Source organism: Colletotrichum gloeosporioides (assembly GCF_011800055.1).
Source record: "Colletotrichum gloeosporioides strain Lc1 chromosome Unknown consensus_24, whole genome shotgun sequence".
NCBI lineage: Eukaryota > Fungi > Ascomycota > Sordariomycetes > Glomerellales > Glomerellaceae > Colletotrichum > Colletotrichum gloeosporioides.
This window is the reverse complement of record NW_025544669.1, coordinates 372,813-389,358: the sequence shown is the minus strand read 5'-3', so window position 1 is coordinate 389,358 and position 16,546 is coordinate 372,813. Positions and strand designations below refer to the sequence as shown.

General features: G+C 50.9%; 5 protein-coding genes across 5 annotated transcripts; 2 read left to right on the top strand and 3 right to left on the bottom strand.

Annotated features, from left to right (window-relative positions):
• Positions 1–2,100: 2,100 nt before the first annotated feature.
• Positions 2,101–4,371, top strand: GCG54_00012688 (Serine/threonine-protein kinase nekl-2; the record flags this gene model as incomplete). The annotated part of the gene is made up of 3 exons (XM_045412562.1): positions 2,101–2,709; positions 2,760–3,770; positions 3,988–4,371. The coding sequence occupies 3 exons, from the start codon at positions 2,101–2,103 to the stop codon at positions 4,369–4,371; spliced, it is 2,004 nt and encodes a 667-aa protein (XP_045267267.1).
• Positions 4,372–4,410: 39 nt separating this feature from the next.
• Positions 4,411–5,983, top strand: GCG54_00012687 (uncharacterized protein; the record flags this gene model as incomplete). Its single annotated transcript, XM_045412561.1, has 2 exons — positions 4,411–5,189; positions 5,242–5,983. The coding sequence occupies 2 exons, from the start codon at positions 4,411–4,413 to the stop codon at positions 5,981–5,983; spliced, it is 1,521 nt and encodes a 506-aa protein (XP_045267266.1).
• A 1,224-nt stretch (positions 5,984–7,207) lies between these two features.
• On the bottom strand, positions 7,208–7,888 carry GCG54_00012686 (uncharacterized protein; the record flags this gene model as incomplete). Its single annotated transcript, XM_045412560.1, has 1 exon — positions 7,208–7,888. One exon carries the CDS (start codon positions 7,886–7,888, stop codon positions 7,208–7,210), a length of 681 nt encoding a protein of 226 aa, XP_045267265.1.
• A 3,140-nt stretch (positions 7,889–11,028) lies between these two features.
• On the bottom strand, positions 11,029–11,460 carry GCG54_00012685 (uncharacterized protein; the record flags this gene model as incomplete). Its single annotated transcript, XM_045412559.1, has 1 exon — positions 11,029–11,460. One exon carries the CDS (start codon positions 11,458–11,460, stop codon positions 11,029–11,031), a length of 432 nt encoding a protein of 143 aa, XP_045267264.1.
• Positions 11,461–13,560: 2,100 nt separating this feature from the next.
• GCG54_00012684 (Glutamyl-tRNA(Gln) amidotransferase subunit A) lies at positions 13,561–15,609 on the bottom strand (the record flags this gene model as incomplete). Its single annotated transcript, XM_045412558.1, has 1 exon — positions 13,561–15,609. One exon carries the CDS (start codon positions 15,607–15,609, stop codon positions 13,561–13,563), a length of 2,049 nt encoding a protein of 682 aa, XP_045267263.1.
• Between the last annotated feature and the right edge of the window lie 937 nt (positions 15,610–16,546).

The window sequence follows — 16,546 nt, the reverse complement described above, 5'->3', positions numbered from 1 at the left end:
GCGCCTCATCTGGGTCATGTGCGACTGCACCATCGATTGGTTTAAGCCCGACATTGCGCAACAAATCAGCCGAGATAATATGCACTGCCCCTCTTCCGAGACCAGCCGAGGCGAACGAGTCTGTGGAGCTACATATCATTGAAATCTGACTGCCAAGGGTTGCCTTGTCTTGGATGCCTCGTTGCTTCGATCCCGCATTCGGAAGGGGTCCTTCATCGTTCAGGAATGCGATCGGGGATTCAATTTTGCGTCGTAATTTGCATGAAAGTAAGAAATTTGACGAGAATTTTTCTTTCAGGCCTTCTTTTGACTATGAAATCGTGCCCATGCCTGAGATGTGCTCAATCGCGAATAACTAACGCCCGCGTTCTGGCCCCCCTTTTAACGAAAGTGATCTGCGTACACGTGCACTCCGCCTGTAGAACTCTGCCCGCCCGCGGCAACGGAAGTCTTGTTATCTCAGAATACTTCTTCTGGTATTAAATCGTTTCGTTTGTTTTTGATTATTATTACTTTTGTGTTAGGGGATTTGGCTTTACGGATATTTGATAACGACGACGACGACGACGACGACGACGACGACGACGACGACGACGACGACGACGACGACGACGACGACGACAACGACAACGACGACAACGACGACGACAACGACGACGACGACGACGAAGATGACAACGACGACGGTGATGGCTCGTACCGCCTTTGGACCCGTGCAGTTGGGATTACGCCTCAAGTCTTGCCACCCTAGTCATCTTCAGAATATTCTCAGCCAAGCCGACATCTTTGAGCCTTTGACGGTAATCTTGTGACGCGAGGATTTTCGAAGTCTGTTCTCCTGGTCCTGCAGATTGGTTTGTCTGTCCTGTGAACTATCGCGGGGTCTGATTAGTTAAACGCTTGCAGAACGCATTTCTAGGGTCGTACCAAGTGGTCAACGAGCTCGCTCCCCGGCTCTTGCTTGACATAGATGATATAGATGTTTCTTTTCAGAAATATCTTGAACTTATTGTCTCCATAAGAATAGGAAAGAAATCTGGACAAGTCTCGCGGGTGTATGCGGTCGTGATGCTCCGTCAAAACCTTGACATATTGATCCTGCCGGACGAACTCAAGGTCTGGCTGTGATATCGCGAGCATAGTCGAAGATGCCAAGTGGAAACAAAGGAAAATAAAATGGTACTTTTTATCGTAGCGCTCACACTATTTCATGCGCGAAAACCCACCGGCGACGGAGTTATTATAAGACCTTGCGAAATCGACACAATACGAAATCAGTCGTTCAGACACACTAATTCTGCGGTTGATAAGGCTTATTGGCCTTAGTTCAGCCAGCGGCAGTGACGTATGACTGGTTGGATGCATGCAACTTTTCGGTGAGTGAAGATGGCTGTGTCAGTGTGGTGGCGCATCGCCCTTCCACAGCCTGATTATGTCTTGCCGAAATTAGAACAATGCCTCACATGCAACCAGCTGCAAGACAGATTAGGCATCCTGTAGGCTGACTGCTGTTCTGGTTGCCTTCTGAACTTGCGACCCACGGAGCCGACCTTACCATCCCGCCACCTCCGACGACGGATCGTCGATCTTAGGCATCTTGTCCGCTAGAGACTGACAACAAGCTCTTGATATCCCGAGAACGTCTTTCATTCTATGAGCTCTTAGGTGAATGACTCGGATACTTACTAGATTGAAAACTTCGCCAACGTCGTCCCTTCAATGCGTCCTTGGTTTTCATAACTCTTCCAAAAACTATCCAGTTCCCCGCTATTCGATTTGTCATTGTACTTGTCCAGACTGGCATCGAATATCTTTACTAGCAGGCAGCCATTGCTTGGCGATTTCACTGGCATCGGTGATATGCCCCGCCTGAAGTACATGAGCCTTCTCCTCACCGATCTGTGCCTCAATACAACGCCGCAGGTTGAATACTTAACCACAAGCAGGAAGCCAGGACGTACAGATTATCACAGGCTTCCTAAGCGCCAAGATTACAAATAATACTGATACTCTTCTGCCAACCTCACGCGAATCGATAAAAGTCTCCCCCAATTGGACATTCACTATTCACTGCTATTCTTGAGTGGCATCTTGGAGAAGATGGGTGAAATCCAGTATACTTGTGATGAGCTAGGAGAGGAAGTCGACATCCATTTTGAGTTCAACCATGAGAGACAGAAGTTTCTACCTTACAACAGGTTACAAGAACTGGTCGTGCACGAAAAAGTAAATGGAGCATTGAGAGACGCTGCCGTTCAGGATGCGCCGGTTCTACTTGATTTTGTCACCAGGCTTGCTCGAAAGACCTTCCTCATTCTTATCTTGATGTCAACAGTTAAGGACAAGAAGATACACTTGTTAAGAGAGCTGATGGCGAATGGGTTTACAGATGAATGGCTACCTGTTGAATTCACTGTTGATCGAAAGTCACAGCAATGGACACTTTCATCGATCAATTCGCCGGAAAACCCAACAGGTCTCCTCTCACCAGAATGGACTCGTACCGTGCGCGACGCCTTTGAACGATATCAGCGGCAAATTGCAGTGCCATTCTTCGACACGACTGCGAAATTCTACTTCAGTTTTCCTCCAGGCACAATTATGCCGTACTTAAAGGCTCCTCTCAAGCCCCAGGGTAGGGGGTTCTTTGGTGAAGTCTCCTGCTACGAGATGCACTCCGCGCACATACGCTTTCCCGGATCAAGTGCGGTAGGTTAGCCTTTTGAGCACTTTCTGGTACTGAGGCTAAGTAGTATTAGAATGCCGAAAAGCCTTCAATCAAACTGGCTGTGAAGAAGGCGAATGACAACGCAGATCTCGCCAAATTCTTCAGAAAGGAAGCCGAGAATCTCAATGCGCTCAAGAACAATACGACCCCAAATCTGATTAAGCCTATAGCTGCTTACGAGATCAACGGAGACAAGTGCTTACTTTTCCCCTGGGCGGACGGAGGTAGCCTGAGCAATTGCTGGAGATGCTGGAAGGCTGGTCCCCTCGACCCAGCCGGGATGGAGTGGATTGTCAATCAATTTAGGGGTATCTTCTTAGCCCTCGGCCAGCTGCACGACTCCAACTGTCGACATGGCGATTTGAAGCCTGACAATATACTGTGGTTCAAGGATGCACGAAATAAAGGCGAGCTTCAGATTGCTGATCTTGGCCTGGCCACATTTCACCAACTGGACGCTGACACCAGGAAGAGAGAGGAGCTTGTCATTCAAACCACAACACCAACCGGCACACGTCGCTACCAGGCCCCAGAAACGGATGGAGAGCAATATCATCGTAGCAATCCGCCTCGCTCAAGATCATATGACATGTGGTCAATGGGCTGTGTCATGTTCGAGCTGCTCATATGGCTGGCATACGGCAACGATGATGTTGAAACTTTTCAACGAAGCACGCCCGACTTCTTTTGGGAACGGGTCTCCAATTCCACAACTTTTAACAAGACATACAGCATAAATCCGGTTGTGAAACAATGCATTGATATTATGAGGAAGGATTTCCCACGCAACACAGTTTATGGAGACCTTTTCGATCTTATCAGCCATCAACTTTTAGTCTTTAATCCATCAAATGATCAAACTCCGTCCGAGGCACACCGTTTGACTGCCCACGAAACTGAGGCACTCCTTAACGATATCAGCAGGCGATTGGAAGATCCGTGGTACATTCCATTGCGGTCGTCCAGGTATCCTCGGTTCCAACGCAATGGTGGGCTCTTTCCATCAGATCAGCGATCCCGAAACAAGGCGGATTATCAAAAAGTAAGAGCAAGCTAGCCTTGATTTACATCCCAGAAATTTCTTGAGACTGACAAGGGACCTTGAAGTATGTAGGTAAAGTCTTAGTGGATGGCTCGTGCAAATGACCACTGCTAACTCACCTTTCTTTCCTCCCACGTAGAACATGGTAAGTACCGATTGCTGAGCAACGCGCCAGCTTGCCTCTTAGAACCCAAGGACACTTTCTAACCAACTCTAGATCGTAAGCATTGCCTTTCCAAGAGTCCAGGCAAGAAATCGGCCAGCTAATGTGCACCAGCTAGAAAGCAAGTTCAACGATGTATGGGATTCGACTCCAGATGAGGACCTTGCAGCGAAACTTTCCAAGACTACTCTTTGGCGTCAGTTGCAGCCAACTCAGGATGGCGACACGAGATTATGCAATCGATGCACTGCAATGAACATGGCCAATTTAGCTGGACCTTGGGTATTTCAACAGGGATGTGGACTATGCAATCTCGTCCGCCAAGCTCTTCAACGGGCACATATGCCGCTATCGTCAAGACTACAATTGCAGCGCGGTACAATACACGCAGAGAATGGCTCGGATCTTCTCTCCATTTACAAACCACCAGGTATTTGAATGTTCCGCATAGTTCATCAAATGGTGCAGTTATTGACGATGGAATCAGGAAGTATCTCCCAAGGGGAAGCGCAGGAAGGCCTACCGATGCTACCCAGTCAGGCAAGTCCTGAACAGTTCACCATTTTGAGCGAGTGGGTCAGGTCATGCGATTTCGATGCGTCTCACGAGGTATGCCGCCGCAGCAAGTATCGCGATGTCACTAGCTCGCCGACACGTCTCATTGATGTACGCGATGGACTTCGCCTTGTGCCATCCGATTCAGTGCCAGTTTCTGATTACGTTGCTCTGAGTCACTGCTGGGGGAAACTCGAGGAACATCAAAGGTTTTGCCTCTACAAAGACAATATCAGCCAACTGCAGAGATCGATCCAGTTTGAGCGGCTCCCCCAGAATTTCAAAGACGCTGTAACCGTCACTCGAGGCCTTGGGGTCAGATATCTCTGGATTGACTCTATTTGCATCATTCAGGACGATGCGCAAGACTGGGAAGTGGAGTCTTCTAAGATGGAAGAAGTCTTCAGCTCCGCATATGTGACTATAAGCGCAGTGTCCGCCAAATCATCCCTAGACGGGTTCCTTGGAGAAAGACCCTCCCGGGCCTGTGTTCAGGTTCAGGTGGATGGTAAGCAGCCTCTTTATGTGTGCCCAGCCATCGATGACTTCCACCGGGATGTGGAACTCGGAGAAATCAGCAAGCGCGGCTGGGTGTTCCAGGAAAGAGCGCTTTCACGCCGCACTATTTACTACACCTCTACGCAGGTGTATTGGGAGTGCGGATCAGGCGTCCGTTGCGAGACTTTGAGGTGTCTTTACAAGTGAGTTTCATCGGTGGAGATGATGGACAATTTACTAACAATGTGCGTTTAGCTCCAAGGCCGCATTCCTCAGCGACGCAAACTTCCCCCATTCGGCGCTCAACCATTACAAGGATGGCCGACAGATGCTGATCCAAGACTTATACGAGCGTTACTCTGCTCTAGAGTTTTCGTATGCATCAGACCGAGCAGTCGCTATACTAGGTCTTCAAAAGCGGTTGGCAAGAGCCTTCGAGACTCGGGCAACATATGGGTTGTTTGCGATATACCTGCATCGCGGGCTTCTCTGGAGGCGAAACCAAGCCGAGCCAATCAAAAGCATTGCACAGCCATCAGGTCGCCACGTGCCGAGCTGGTCATGGTTCTCCAAGATGGGCGCTATCAGGTACATGGATCTTAAGTTCGACAGTGTCAAATGGACAAATGACATTGAAAGCCCCTTCATCGGCGAGGCGTCCGGAGGCTCAATGGGATATACCGGCGTGAGGACTGCCAGCGGTGCTCCAGTTGTACGCGCCCTGGCCAAGGATTTGAAGCTCTCCAAAGCTGAGCTTTTGAAGAACGCCATATTTGACGATCGGAACAATTTCGAGGTTCATGACCTGTTATTTGCTGTCATTGGCTGTGATAAGGATGAGAACAGCATGGAGGTACGGGTTTCACACGGTCTGATCATACGGAAGCTTATAGAAAACTTGGATGAACGTAGTCAGGGCACATACGAAAGGGTGGGAGTGGCATCTTTGAAGCCAAGTCAGATCATGGACGGCGGATCATGGGTAAAGGTTTGCTAGGTTGTCAGGTATTCTCATTGATGTAAATTGAACGTTTGATAGCCTTCAAAAGAAGGAAAGATTATCTCCATAGTGTCCCAGCATCTTCGACGCCAATTTTACGGCGGATAATTAATAGTTTGTTCAAGTCTATGAAGGATCTGTTCTGCATTACGCCGAAGTCTGAGACCGTATGCCGTGCGTTTCACTCTGGTCAATGGAGACAACAGCAGTCTAATCCTAGAGACCGCCTCATTCTCCTGTGTCTGTGTATATTTCACGTATATTTAATTACTCCTAACGTCATCGATAGTATAAGTGATAATAATAATAACAGCGACGACGATAGCAGCGAAGACGATAGTAATGACGACGACGGCGGCGGCGGCGGCGGCGGCGGCGGCGGCAAAGAGTAGTCGCTCTAGCACAGGAAAATCAGGCGGTCCCTCGATCTGGCTCTTCAACATGGTTCTGCTTGTGGCTCCATAGTCGTGTCACATTCTCAGCAAGTCTATCTCAATGTCTTAGAAATATGACATGGCCTTGCACTTTTTATGGCATCATCTTGGGGGTTGGCGCGAATGCAACCGCTTTGATATCTTACTTCTTTCAACTGGGCTGCAGCCGCGGCTGTTATGCACTGCAGAGTGATAAAACAGGCACTAGAACGTCTGATTGAGCGGCACAGCAAATCCTACGAGGTATTTCTGTCGCCATCGAGCGCGGCTGACTTGCATGAGGAGTCGCATTACGCTGACCAGTCAGAAGGCAGTTTCGTTTCAAGCTGCCTTAGTTCATAGACTTGCCGGCTAAGACGCATGGATGGCTAGAATCCCAACAAGAAGCAAGCATCAGGCCATCGGCGATGATCTATCACACCTCCAGGGTGGGTGGGACGACGTTTGAATTTATTTCCCGATGCTGAGCGAACCGACTTCGCTTTGCTTTTGGGCCAAGGGCGCTGGATTGGGATCAACATTGGCACGTCGACGCTGTATGGATACGTACATTTCATTGGCGACGGACAAGGGTGACATTGTTCAACTTTACATCAAGAAACCATCGACCAATTTCACATTCACTTCCACATGGAAAAGATACGAAGCCACAAGGATCAAGTGAAAGACTTCTGTGATTGCGAACAAAATTGGCCCTGCTCGGAGCCTTTCTATAATATATATACAAGTATCATAAGATCGTATGCATCATAATGTGGTATCCTGGTTGCATCCCGTGCAAATGCGCTTACTGGACAGCGACGGCGGCGACGCCGGTGCCGTAAGCGATGTTGGTAACAGGCTGGTCCTTGAGAGCGGTCGTGACGCCGAGACCGCTGGGGCAGGAAGCCTGGTTGCTGACAGCGAGATCGAGGTTGCAGAGCTCGTCAACGCCCCAGGTGCAGGCAGAGTTCTGGATGTTGTAGAGAGCGTAGTTCTTGGCGACGAAGCTGTTGGGCTGGGCCAGGCAGGAAGCAAGGTAGTTCATGCTGTTGGCGGCAGAGAGAGGGAATTTGCCGTTGTCCTTGAGGAGGAAACCGCACTCGCTGGCGGGGACGGCCTCCCACTCCATGGAGATGGGACCACCCTGGCTGGGAGCCTCAGCGGCGCCCTTGCCGGTGCTGAGGTAGTTCCAGGCGTCGTAAGAGATGTCGTAGGCACCGCCGGACTGGTCGATGCGGAGCAGATGGACGTAGCGCTCGCCGTTGGTGACCTTGACGCAGATGTCGTCGCAGCCGACAGAGTTGGGCCAGTAGGCGACGCGGTTGGTGTTGATCTTGCAGCCAAGAACGCCGATGGAGGAGGAGAAGGCGTCGTGGGGGGTCATGCCCGCGGTACCGGCCTTGCCGGAGTCGCGGATCGGGATGGAAGCGGCGGAGACCAAGCTGGCCGAAGCAGCGAGGATGGTGGTGAAAGCGGTAGCGAACATATTGGCTGTTGTTGAAGTGGAAGATGTGAAATCTGAATCTGTTCCTAAAATGGGTCGGTTGCCGGGGTTGAAAGCTCGAGATCGAGGTATGAGATTCTTTCTCAGAAAGACTGGATATGGTATGCTTGCAAAGGAGTGAAGCTAGTAGTTGGTATCAAGGACTGGTTCCTGATCTGTAGAGCTTTCGGTGCCGGCCGAGGGAGTGACTGGAGGAAGAGAAGAAAGAGTAAGGATGGTTGGTTGGTGATCAGAACAGAAGCATCCCGGAGAAGATGAAACTGGGGGAGCTTATATATGAGAGTCCCATGTCTGCAAAACGAGCAGATGGCAAAGCTGAATAACAGCGTTGTACCCAGGGGAGATGAGATGTCACCCACACGGACGACGAACCAGAGTCCAATGCTCGGTCCATCTACGGAGACCCATGCAGCAGGCGTCGGCGACCCCACAGCTACGCCGCAGTCGATGATGACGGTCGGCTGAAATGATCCTTTGGGGGAAAAGTGAGATTGAGAGAGTCAGCAAGGGCCGAGGCTGTGGGTGCCTCCCGACCCGCAGGCGCGAGTCGGGTCGAGCTGGTCAATCAAAAAGTGCCAGGAATCTGACAAGCAAGTCGTGGAACCACTGGAAACGTCCCTGACGCTGCGGTGATCCATCGCAACATGGAGAAACAAGGTCACAAACAGAGTTGTCAGAGCCCTAATTGAGGGGGTGGAAGAGCGCAACGCTAGGCCGGGAACGCCCCTCGAGAAGGTTGAGTTTTCAAGCCCATTGTGAACGGTTTCGGGGAAATCAGCCATGAGGAAACATGGCCAAGGCCCAAGAGGGAAAGGAGGATGCGCGCTGTCAGGGGTGAAAATCGCTCATGGGTCCCCTTCGGACGACCGAATAGAGTTTAGTGACAGGAACCGCCAGGAACCAAACGTTCTTTGGGCGCCGGACAAGGGAGCGCCAAAGCCCCAAAGGAGCCGAGGGAAGGCCTAGCTACAGTTAGTACGGGCTAAAGGGGGACCAAAGAGGCGGCACAGCGGGGGCTACGGGAGTCAGGAAGGGTGGTGGACGGCACGGCACACGGGAGTCATGTTGGTTTGCGTGGTGCTTGTGTGTAGCTTGCCCTAGGCACGGCAGTGGGTTGTTGAAGGGTTTGCTGAATTGTCGGTGGACGGACGATACAAAGGATTCATGGGACGGACATGGGATGGCGATGGGACGGACATGCGTGCGATGTGTCATGTGCTCGTCCGCCAACAGACACGTTTGCATGTCGCCTTTCCCCTCTACTTGGGCTGACGGGACGGCGGATCAACGATGGCACAGATGGATCATGCAGGTACACGGCGCACCGCTCAGCGGGAAACAACGCAGAGAAGCAAGGCAAAAAAGCCGCGGACGAAACAGAAGGCCTGGAGTGCGCGTGGGAACCTGACGCCACGCGGTTCCAGCCCTGACGCTTGACTCGGCGCGGAACAGTCGGCGGGCCACCCGCAGAGCCGGACATGCTGGTCCATCCAGCCGGAACGAGAGAATTCGCATCCAGAAGCCTTGGAGCAGCCACGACAACGTAGCTTTGCAGCGATCGCCAGGGCGGATTTCTCAGAAAGATGCGGTGCAACCGTACTTTGACACCAAAGGAAGTAGACTTTTCCTCAGAAACCGCTCCAACTGGTCCACGGCAGGTCCCACAAGGCTCCAAGCCTGGGCGGCTTTCTGTGCCAGCTGTTATTTTGCTTTTTGCTCGTCAAAACTTTCCAAGGAACCCAGACACCAGGTCACTCTTCCACATCCAAGTACCCGAGAACAGGGCACACGGCACAGCTGAGAGACTTGGTCGTGTGGTACACCCCGCTTCCTCTGCCCAGTTCTCCCGTCCCGCCGCCAGCTTCCCACGCCGTCAGCCGGGCAGAAAACCTCTCGTCCCAGCGGCCGTGATGGATGCGTGACGGCGCGTTGGCGTCATGTCGGCAGCTGGCGATGGGTCTCGCGACGTTCTGGCCAAAAGTGCTTGCAGCTGTATCCATGCAGCCGAGACGGCCGGTCTTCGCCAATGGGATGAGCCGCATTGTAAGAGGGCGCAGCAAAAATTAATAGGCCGGTACTTTTATGTAACGAGAAATGTCTTACAGTGGCGTTGCTCAAAGGCGGCAACCGGTATGCAACCGGTAGAAAACGCCAGGATCTTTTGGATTCCCCTCACGAGAATTTTGCGATTTCATTGTCCATTGTCAGTCTGCAGGTTTTTCTTATCATAGTCGCTCGCAATAAGTCCGAAAGATCTTACAAATTGAGCGATTTTATGTCCGCACCTTTCCCGACACTGGCACTTGCCGAGACCCGTGAGGAGTTCTAGCCTCTGGGCCGCTTCGGCTTCCCAAGATCCGCCCCGGCAGCGGAGATGCCTCCGTCGTGCGGTCTTTTGTTCACCATGATTCAGTCGACGTCGGCAAATATGATTTTGAGCGCATATTAGTCACAACAGTTAAGATCTTGGATCGGGCAGATTGTTCACCCGCTGGATGCATGTGATGATGCTTAATAAGTCAGGTTCTTGTTCATGAATCTTATGTCATCCTGTTGGTGCGCCTGGTGGTACATACATGGTGACGGTCTGTTAACATCAGCAACTACGAGCGGCGATGCCCGCGTTGATGGACAAGTCAATGACAGCGAACATGCCATTTCCCCGCATCCAGTAGACACCGCATTGTAAGTGACACGCTGCAGATTCAGACGTTAGGATGCGGGGATGACAACAATCGGAAATCCAGAGCCAGAGGTTCCACCGCAGAGTTGTGAGACAGTCTTGTGTCCCAGTCAGCTGGACTGAAGCGCGGCATCACAGCATACAAGGGAGAGATAAGACGCAGTGCTTTCGCCTAAACATGCCAGCTTGCAATTGTAAAATCCAATACACCGCCCACAACGAAGAGGCCTTCGGGCTTGTGAATCAGCCCTCCACAGCATGTTACCTGCAACATACCATGCGAAGGATCAAGGTCATGACTGTATTTCCATTGCGCCATGCGTGGGCTCCAGCTCTGAATGAGATTAGTGCTGAGAATCAAACAAAGTGCGGGCTTTCTCACCTTGGTCGTAAGTCGGTCGAAGCCTTCGCTGAGTTTGACACTGATGTGAGAGGTTCCTCAGTAGATAGGCAGACTACCCAAAGACCAACCCATGACTGAGTGTACTAGCATGACTTGAAGATCATCCTCAAGGCCGTGGCGCTTCAGAATCTCAGCTAATACCTGCATGATTCCGTTGACCTTTCCCACGGTCAGGCCATCATAAGAGACGCCGACGGTAAGCGCATTAATACTAGAGCCGGTCTTCAGGTCTCCATGAGCCATTGTGGCTATGAGGAGGGACTTGGTTTGAAACTTTTCTTCCAGTTCAGTACTAATATCTTTGTGAAGTACTGTTCGCACGATGTCGACTTTGTCCCTGATAGAAACAGGGAGATTGCCAAATATGATACTCCATTTGGGATCGAGTGGGAATGATGCTGCAAACGTTCCCATCCAAGGGCCCCTTTCGACTGTCATGGCTTGATCTGTGGGGTGGGGGTTGGGCATGGTGAAAAGTCGTGACAGGTTGTTGTTGACTCCCGTCAGCAAAGGACTGATGTGAGGGAAGATGTATTGTGGAGTAATTCGTGGATGCAGAATGGCTGATAGATGTAGGAGGGAAAGAGTTGTGGTTACACGTGTTGCAAAGGGCGATATTAATGGTCGTGGACGGAGAATCGGACAAGACACAAATTTAAACTCACACGCCACAAGATCTTAAGCGCATGGATTGTGTCTGCGGACTGCCCAGGTTCTCAGTGCGTTACGCTTCACGTGATGAGTCACATCATATTACGACAGCAGATTCTTACCGTATTGCAGGAAAGTTTTATCCTTTTGGGTTCTCGTTAATCCTGAAGTATCTATTCGGAAATTATCTGAGGAAAGTAGATGGCGTCGTTTATTAGCAGACTGCGGGTGGGGGAGAAACACGTGCATACATTCCGTAATGGTGTCAATACATAGATGGATTTTCATCGTCTTTAGAATATTTTTCACCGTGAGAGTCATACGGCAGTCAACAAGGTGCGCCTCCAGGCGGCAAACTGCAAAGAATAAAAGTTAGAAGGGAAGAAATATTCATCATCTTTGTTGTTTACACCAAGGTGGCTAAAAATTGACTTTAATGTGCCCACAATTATTCGTACCATTGAATACGCAAATGATAACAGAGTCGGTGTTCGGTTTGATGACACCGCTCAATATTCTGAGCGACGAACATCAAGACGAGAACTAAAGCTCTTTATCACGTGGCAACTAGATCTTCCGATTTCTCAGCTCGCTAAGTTATGAATATCTAGTATTATTAAAAGTTCTATTTAATATTATAGTGCTAAATTACCGTTTCCCGGTACCACGGGAAGTCTTATTCCAAAATAAACAGATCTTCTCGCTTTTCAGTTCGCTGAATCATCTTAGGTCAGTTTCATCACAACATCCTGTCTCATCGAAGACAAGTTGAAAGTCATGTGTAGAAACGGGGCATGCCACAAATCTGTGTATTATTGTCCTCGGGTATTGTACGCTAGTGTCGTCTGACTTTGACAGGTAGGATTTGTAAAGCCGCACTTTGAAAGCGCTTTCGTTCACGCTCCGAGTTCTCGCTTCAACTTGCTTCCTCAATTATCCGACATTTCAGCCAAGTGACTTAGTTGGAACAGAAGGTGGCGGCAATGGTGATCTGGCAGTGTCCAGAGCAGCAGTCGCCGTTGCTGGCGCAGGGCTCTGTTTCAAGAGACAATCAGCATTCGTTCTCATGATTAACAGCCAGATGTCCAGCCGTATTTAGTGATGCTAGAAGAGCTTTCAGGATGATTCAAGTATGACTTACTTCCACCAACGGTGCAGCGTTGCTCCAGGATCTCGGCTGCGGGGGCGGCAATGGCAGGAACGGCGGCAGCCAGGACGGCCAAAACAGTGGTGAGGGTCGAGAACTGCATTTTTGCGGGTTGGTGGCGATGAGCGGAGAGAACCGGTATTGGGATTTTATGAAGTATCTTGAGCTTGATTGAGGCTGAACATCAAACTCAGTCACTTGGCGAAACAGCCCATCATTTATAGGCAAATTTGTTGATCCCACCGGCGTGAAACAACTTATTCTGGCGGAAAGCTTCCCAGTTCCAAGTTCACCGCCAGTGGGATATCCTGTCGATCATATCTCATCTAATCTTATCAGATGAACCGAACCCAATATTGAATCTGTCTCCAGAGCGGGGTTGCCGGTGGTATACAGCAGTCATTGGCTGGTTCGATCATTCTGCATCAAGACTGATATATCGAATGCTCCTTTGGGTTTACTATGATGCATCGACCGGTGGGATACCGAGGGTATGAACCACTCTTCTGCATAACCGACTCGGACTTCCCAGATCTAGCAGGTGCTACCCACTTGCCGATGTCAGAGATCTTGATCATAAGGGTTCTCAAGGAGCGAAATAACAGGCCCTGGTCAGCAGGGTCAGAGAGTTACCCGAGCAGGTAACCGGAAGCGCAAGCGCTGGGCAAGCCCGATTAAGCTTATTCAATGATATATGCAAGGATGCTTTTTTACCTATCTGTTCTCGAGGGGCCAGTCGTTGGGTATCTCCGCGCGTCAGAACAACTACATTAATCAACCATGACCAACTGTCCAGCCGATCTCCCATTCGAAGTTATAGCCACAATCACTAACATGATTTGATCTCTTGGAACCTTTCCGGGGGTCGGGTATTTCTCCATCACAGGTTCCCGCTCCAACTCAGCTTGCCACTCCCACGTTTTCCCGTTGATCTCAACCGAGGAAGACGGCTCGCCATTGGCATAGACTAGGATGTTTTCGGTAACCACAGCAGGATCGCTCGCACGAACCGACCCCCTGATCGAAACCTTTCGGATCTCCGAACCCATTTGAGAGATATTCTCTACGTGGAGGTCTTCGATCACCAAGTCCGGACTGACACTTCCGCGCAGAGATCCTCCGGAAAGCTTCACAAAGTCGGTTTGCAACCGAGGTGTGGCTGGGGGGCTTTCCCTGCGTCTTGTCGCAGTCTCATACGCAAACGCATATCGAAGAAGATCACTATCACTCCAGCCTTTTCCAGCAAAAGTCAGGCCAACGGGCATTTTCTTGTCAGATAGAGTCCCCATTGGCACCGTCACCGCCGGCACACCGAGGTGCTTCATCGCTCGATTGCCATTGGAGTACTTCACGCCGTCTTGCAGTGTATGCAGCATTGAATCGCGCCTCTCTTCGGAATCGGCCCTTCCGACGTCACCGTTGGTAGGGAAGACGAGGACGTCGAACTTGTTCTCGTCCATCCAATCCTCCAAGTCTCTCTTGCGGGCGGCTTCCAAGGCTACCAACGCTTCGGCACATGCGGGCAAGTCCTGAATCTTTTCGGGGCGCTTGCGAATAAAGTCAATCATCTCCGCGTACCGCACGTGATTTTGTTGCTCGGTGAACTCCGCAGGGTCGTCCATTGGCGCAAATCCGGGGTTGATCTTTCGGCTATCCACGTTCTCTAGGCGCAGATAGATCGGGTCGTTGTTGTACTTGAGAAAATCATCCCAGGCGGTGGCAATCATTTGGCATCGCTCGGTGTCCATCCACGTGTCTGGCATTCCCGGTACGTTGGCGGCCTGCCCCGGGAAATCCTGCTTCGAGTAGTTTTCTACCATGGGGAAATCCGTCTCAATGATGGTTGCTCCTAATGCTTCCAAGTCGGCACGAGCCTGTTCCCACAGTTGACGCGTGGCCTCCGTGCAAACTACGGAGTAGCCGGACAAAGTCTTCTTGCCGATGTAACACTTGGGAACCGCGATACGCCTGCCCTTCAACGAATCAGAATCCATCAGGCTGCTGTAGCTCCGCGGACGAAGGTCTGAAACCTGGGGGATAGAAACAGTCGTTTGTTCTCGCCAAAAGTCGCCTCTCGGGTTCTTGTCATCGGCAACAATGACGTCCAAAACTTGGAGCATGTCTGCCACTGACTTGGTGTAGGGTACGACAACGTCACACGTGGGATACAACGGCCAGAGCCCTCGAGAGGGTATGACCCCTCTTGAAGGGGAGTAAGCAATGAGAGCGTTGTGGGAGGCTGGCGCACGACCTGATGAGACGGTTTCGCTGCCAAAGCTGATGGGAGCAAAGGACGCCGTGGTAGCCACGCCAGATCCGTAAGATGAGCCGGAAGCGAAGCTAGTACAGAGGAATTCCGGGTTGTATGGACTGAGAGATCTGCCGTAGAGGCCTCTTTGACTGCCGCCATCAGCCATAGGTGGCATATTAGTCTTTCCAATGAGCACGGCGCCAGCCTCGCGGAGAAGATCCACGACTGCCGCATCAGACGACGAGACAAGGTGTTCGAAAGCCGGTGAGCCTGCGGCTACTGTGAGACCTTTGGCTTGAAAGCTGTCTTTGATCGTGAAAGGAATGCCTTCAAGGGGTCGAGCTGGCTGCCCAGAGGCTCGGTAGTCGTCTGAGGCTTGAGCTTCTTCAAAGACCTTGGGATTGAGAACGCAGATCGAATTGAGGAGCGGGCCCCGGCAGTCATACTTCCCAATGCGATGTAGGAAGCGCGCCACGAGGTCAACGCTGGTCAATCTTGTTGTAGACAGTGCATGTCGCAATTGGCCGATAGTTGCCTCCGTTATGTCGAGAGTATGCAAGACGGTCATCTTGGTTGGTGCCGGTGGTTTCAACCTGTGTAAACGAAACAAGCGATTGCCGATGATTCAAAGGGTCCGAAAATGAAAATGCAACAACTGTTAGCCTTGGGCCAAAGATTTTCTGCCACATCACCCATTTTATACGACATCTCGAGCGAGTCTCTCGCGAAGCCCAACTGATGTTAGTGACTGGGAGGGAATGTCGAGACGATGTCGAAGCTGAAGGTGGAGACGAGGGAGGGAAGGTCGAGCCGGATATGGGAGCGAAAATGCCCAAATCGTGCTAAACACCAAAACCCGCAGCCTGTGATTGGTCAGCGCCGATTCCCGAGTCTCGCAAATTTCCGCGCACCGCTACTTCAACCCGGAAATATCTATCGATGTCGGGACGCAGTCCGAGATGCTCGGATTCACCCATACGACCGCCTGTTTGATAAAGGCTGACATGATTGTTCTGCGGCAATTTCAAGTGCAGCTGCCCAGCTCCGTGAAGTGGGCGGCGCAACATCACCCAGTGGTTCATTGCGTGTCTAACATCGACACGGTCTTCAGCTATGGGGCATGTACAAGATTTTAGATGTTTTGAGAAGCACGGCTTTGTGCAGAATTCACCAAGGCTAAGAATCGTGTGTTCTAAACAGAGCTATACGTGTGCATAGGAGACGTAACCAGCTTTCGACAGATGAAATGTCGGCTGCGGCTGTGGTTTCATGAATGATCGCCTGAGAAGACATCTATCTTATTCATCAACGAAGCCTACAAGATGGCCTCTTGTGCATCGAGTCTTCAGTAGCATCAGGTCTGAAATCAGCGTAGAACAGAACATTTTCCGTTTTAGGAAGTAGCAAGTCGTTGCTGTCAATCCACCAGATCATCGCGCTAAGGTGTCAGCTTGCACCCCATTATCTCAAAGAGGCAAGAAGACCTTCCCATAGCCACATAATTC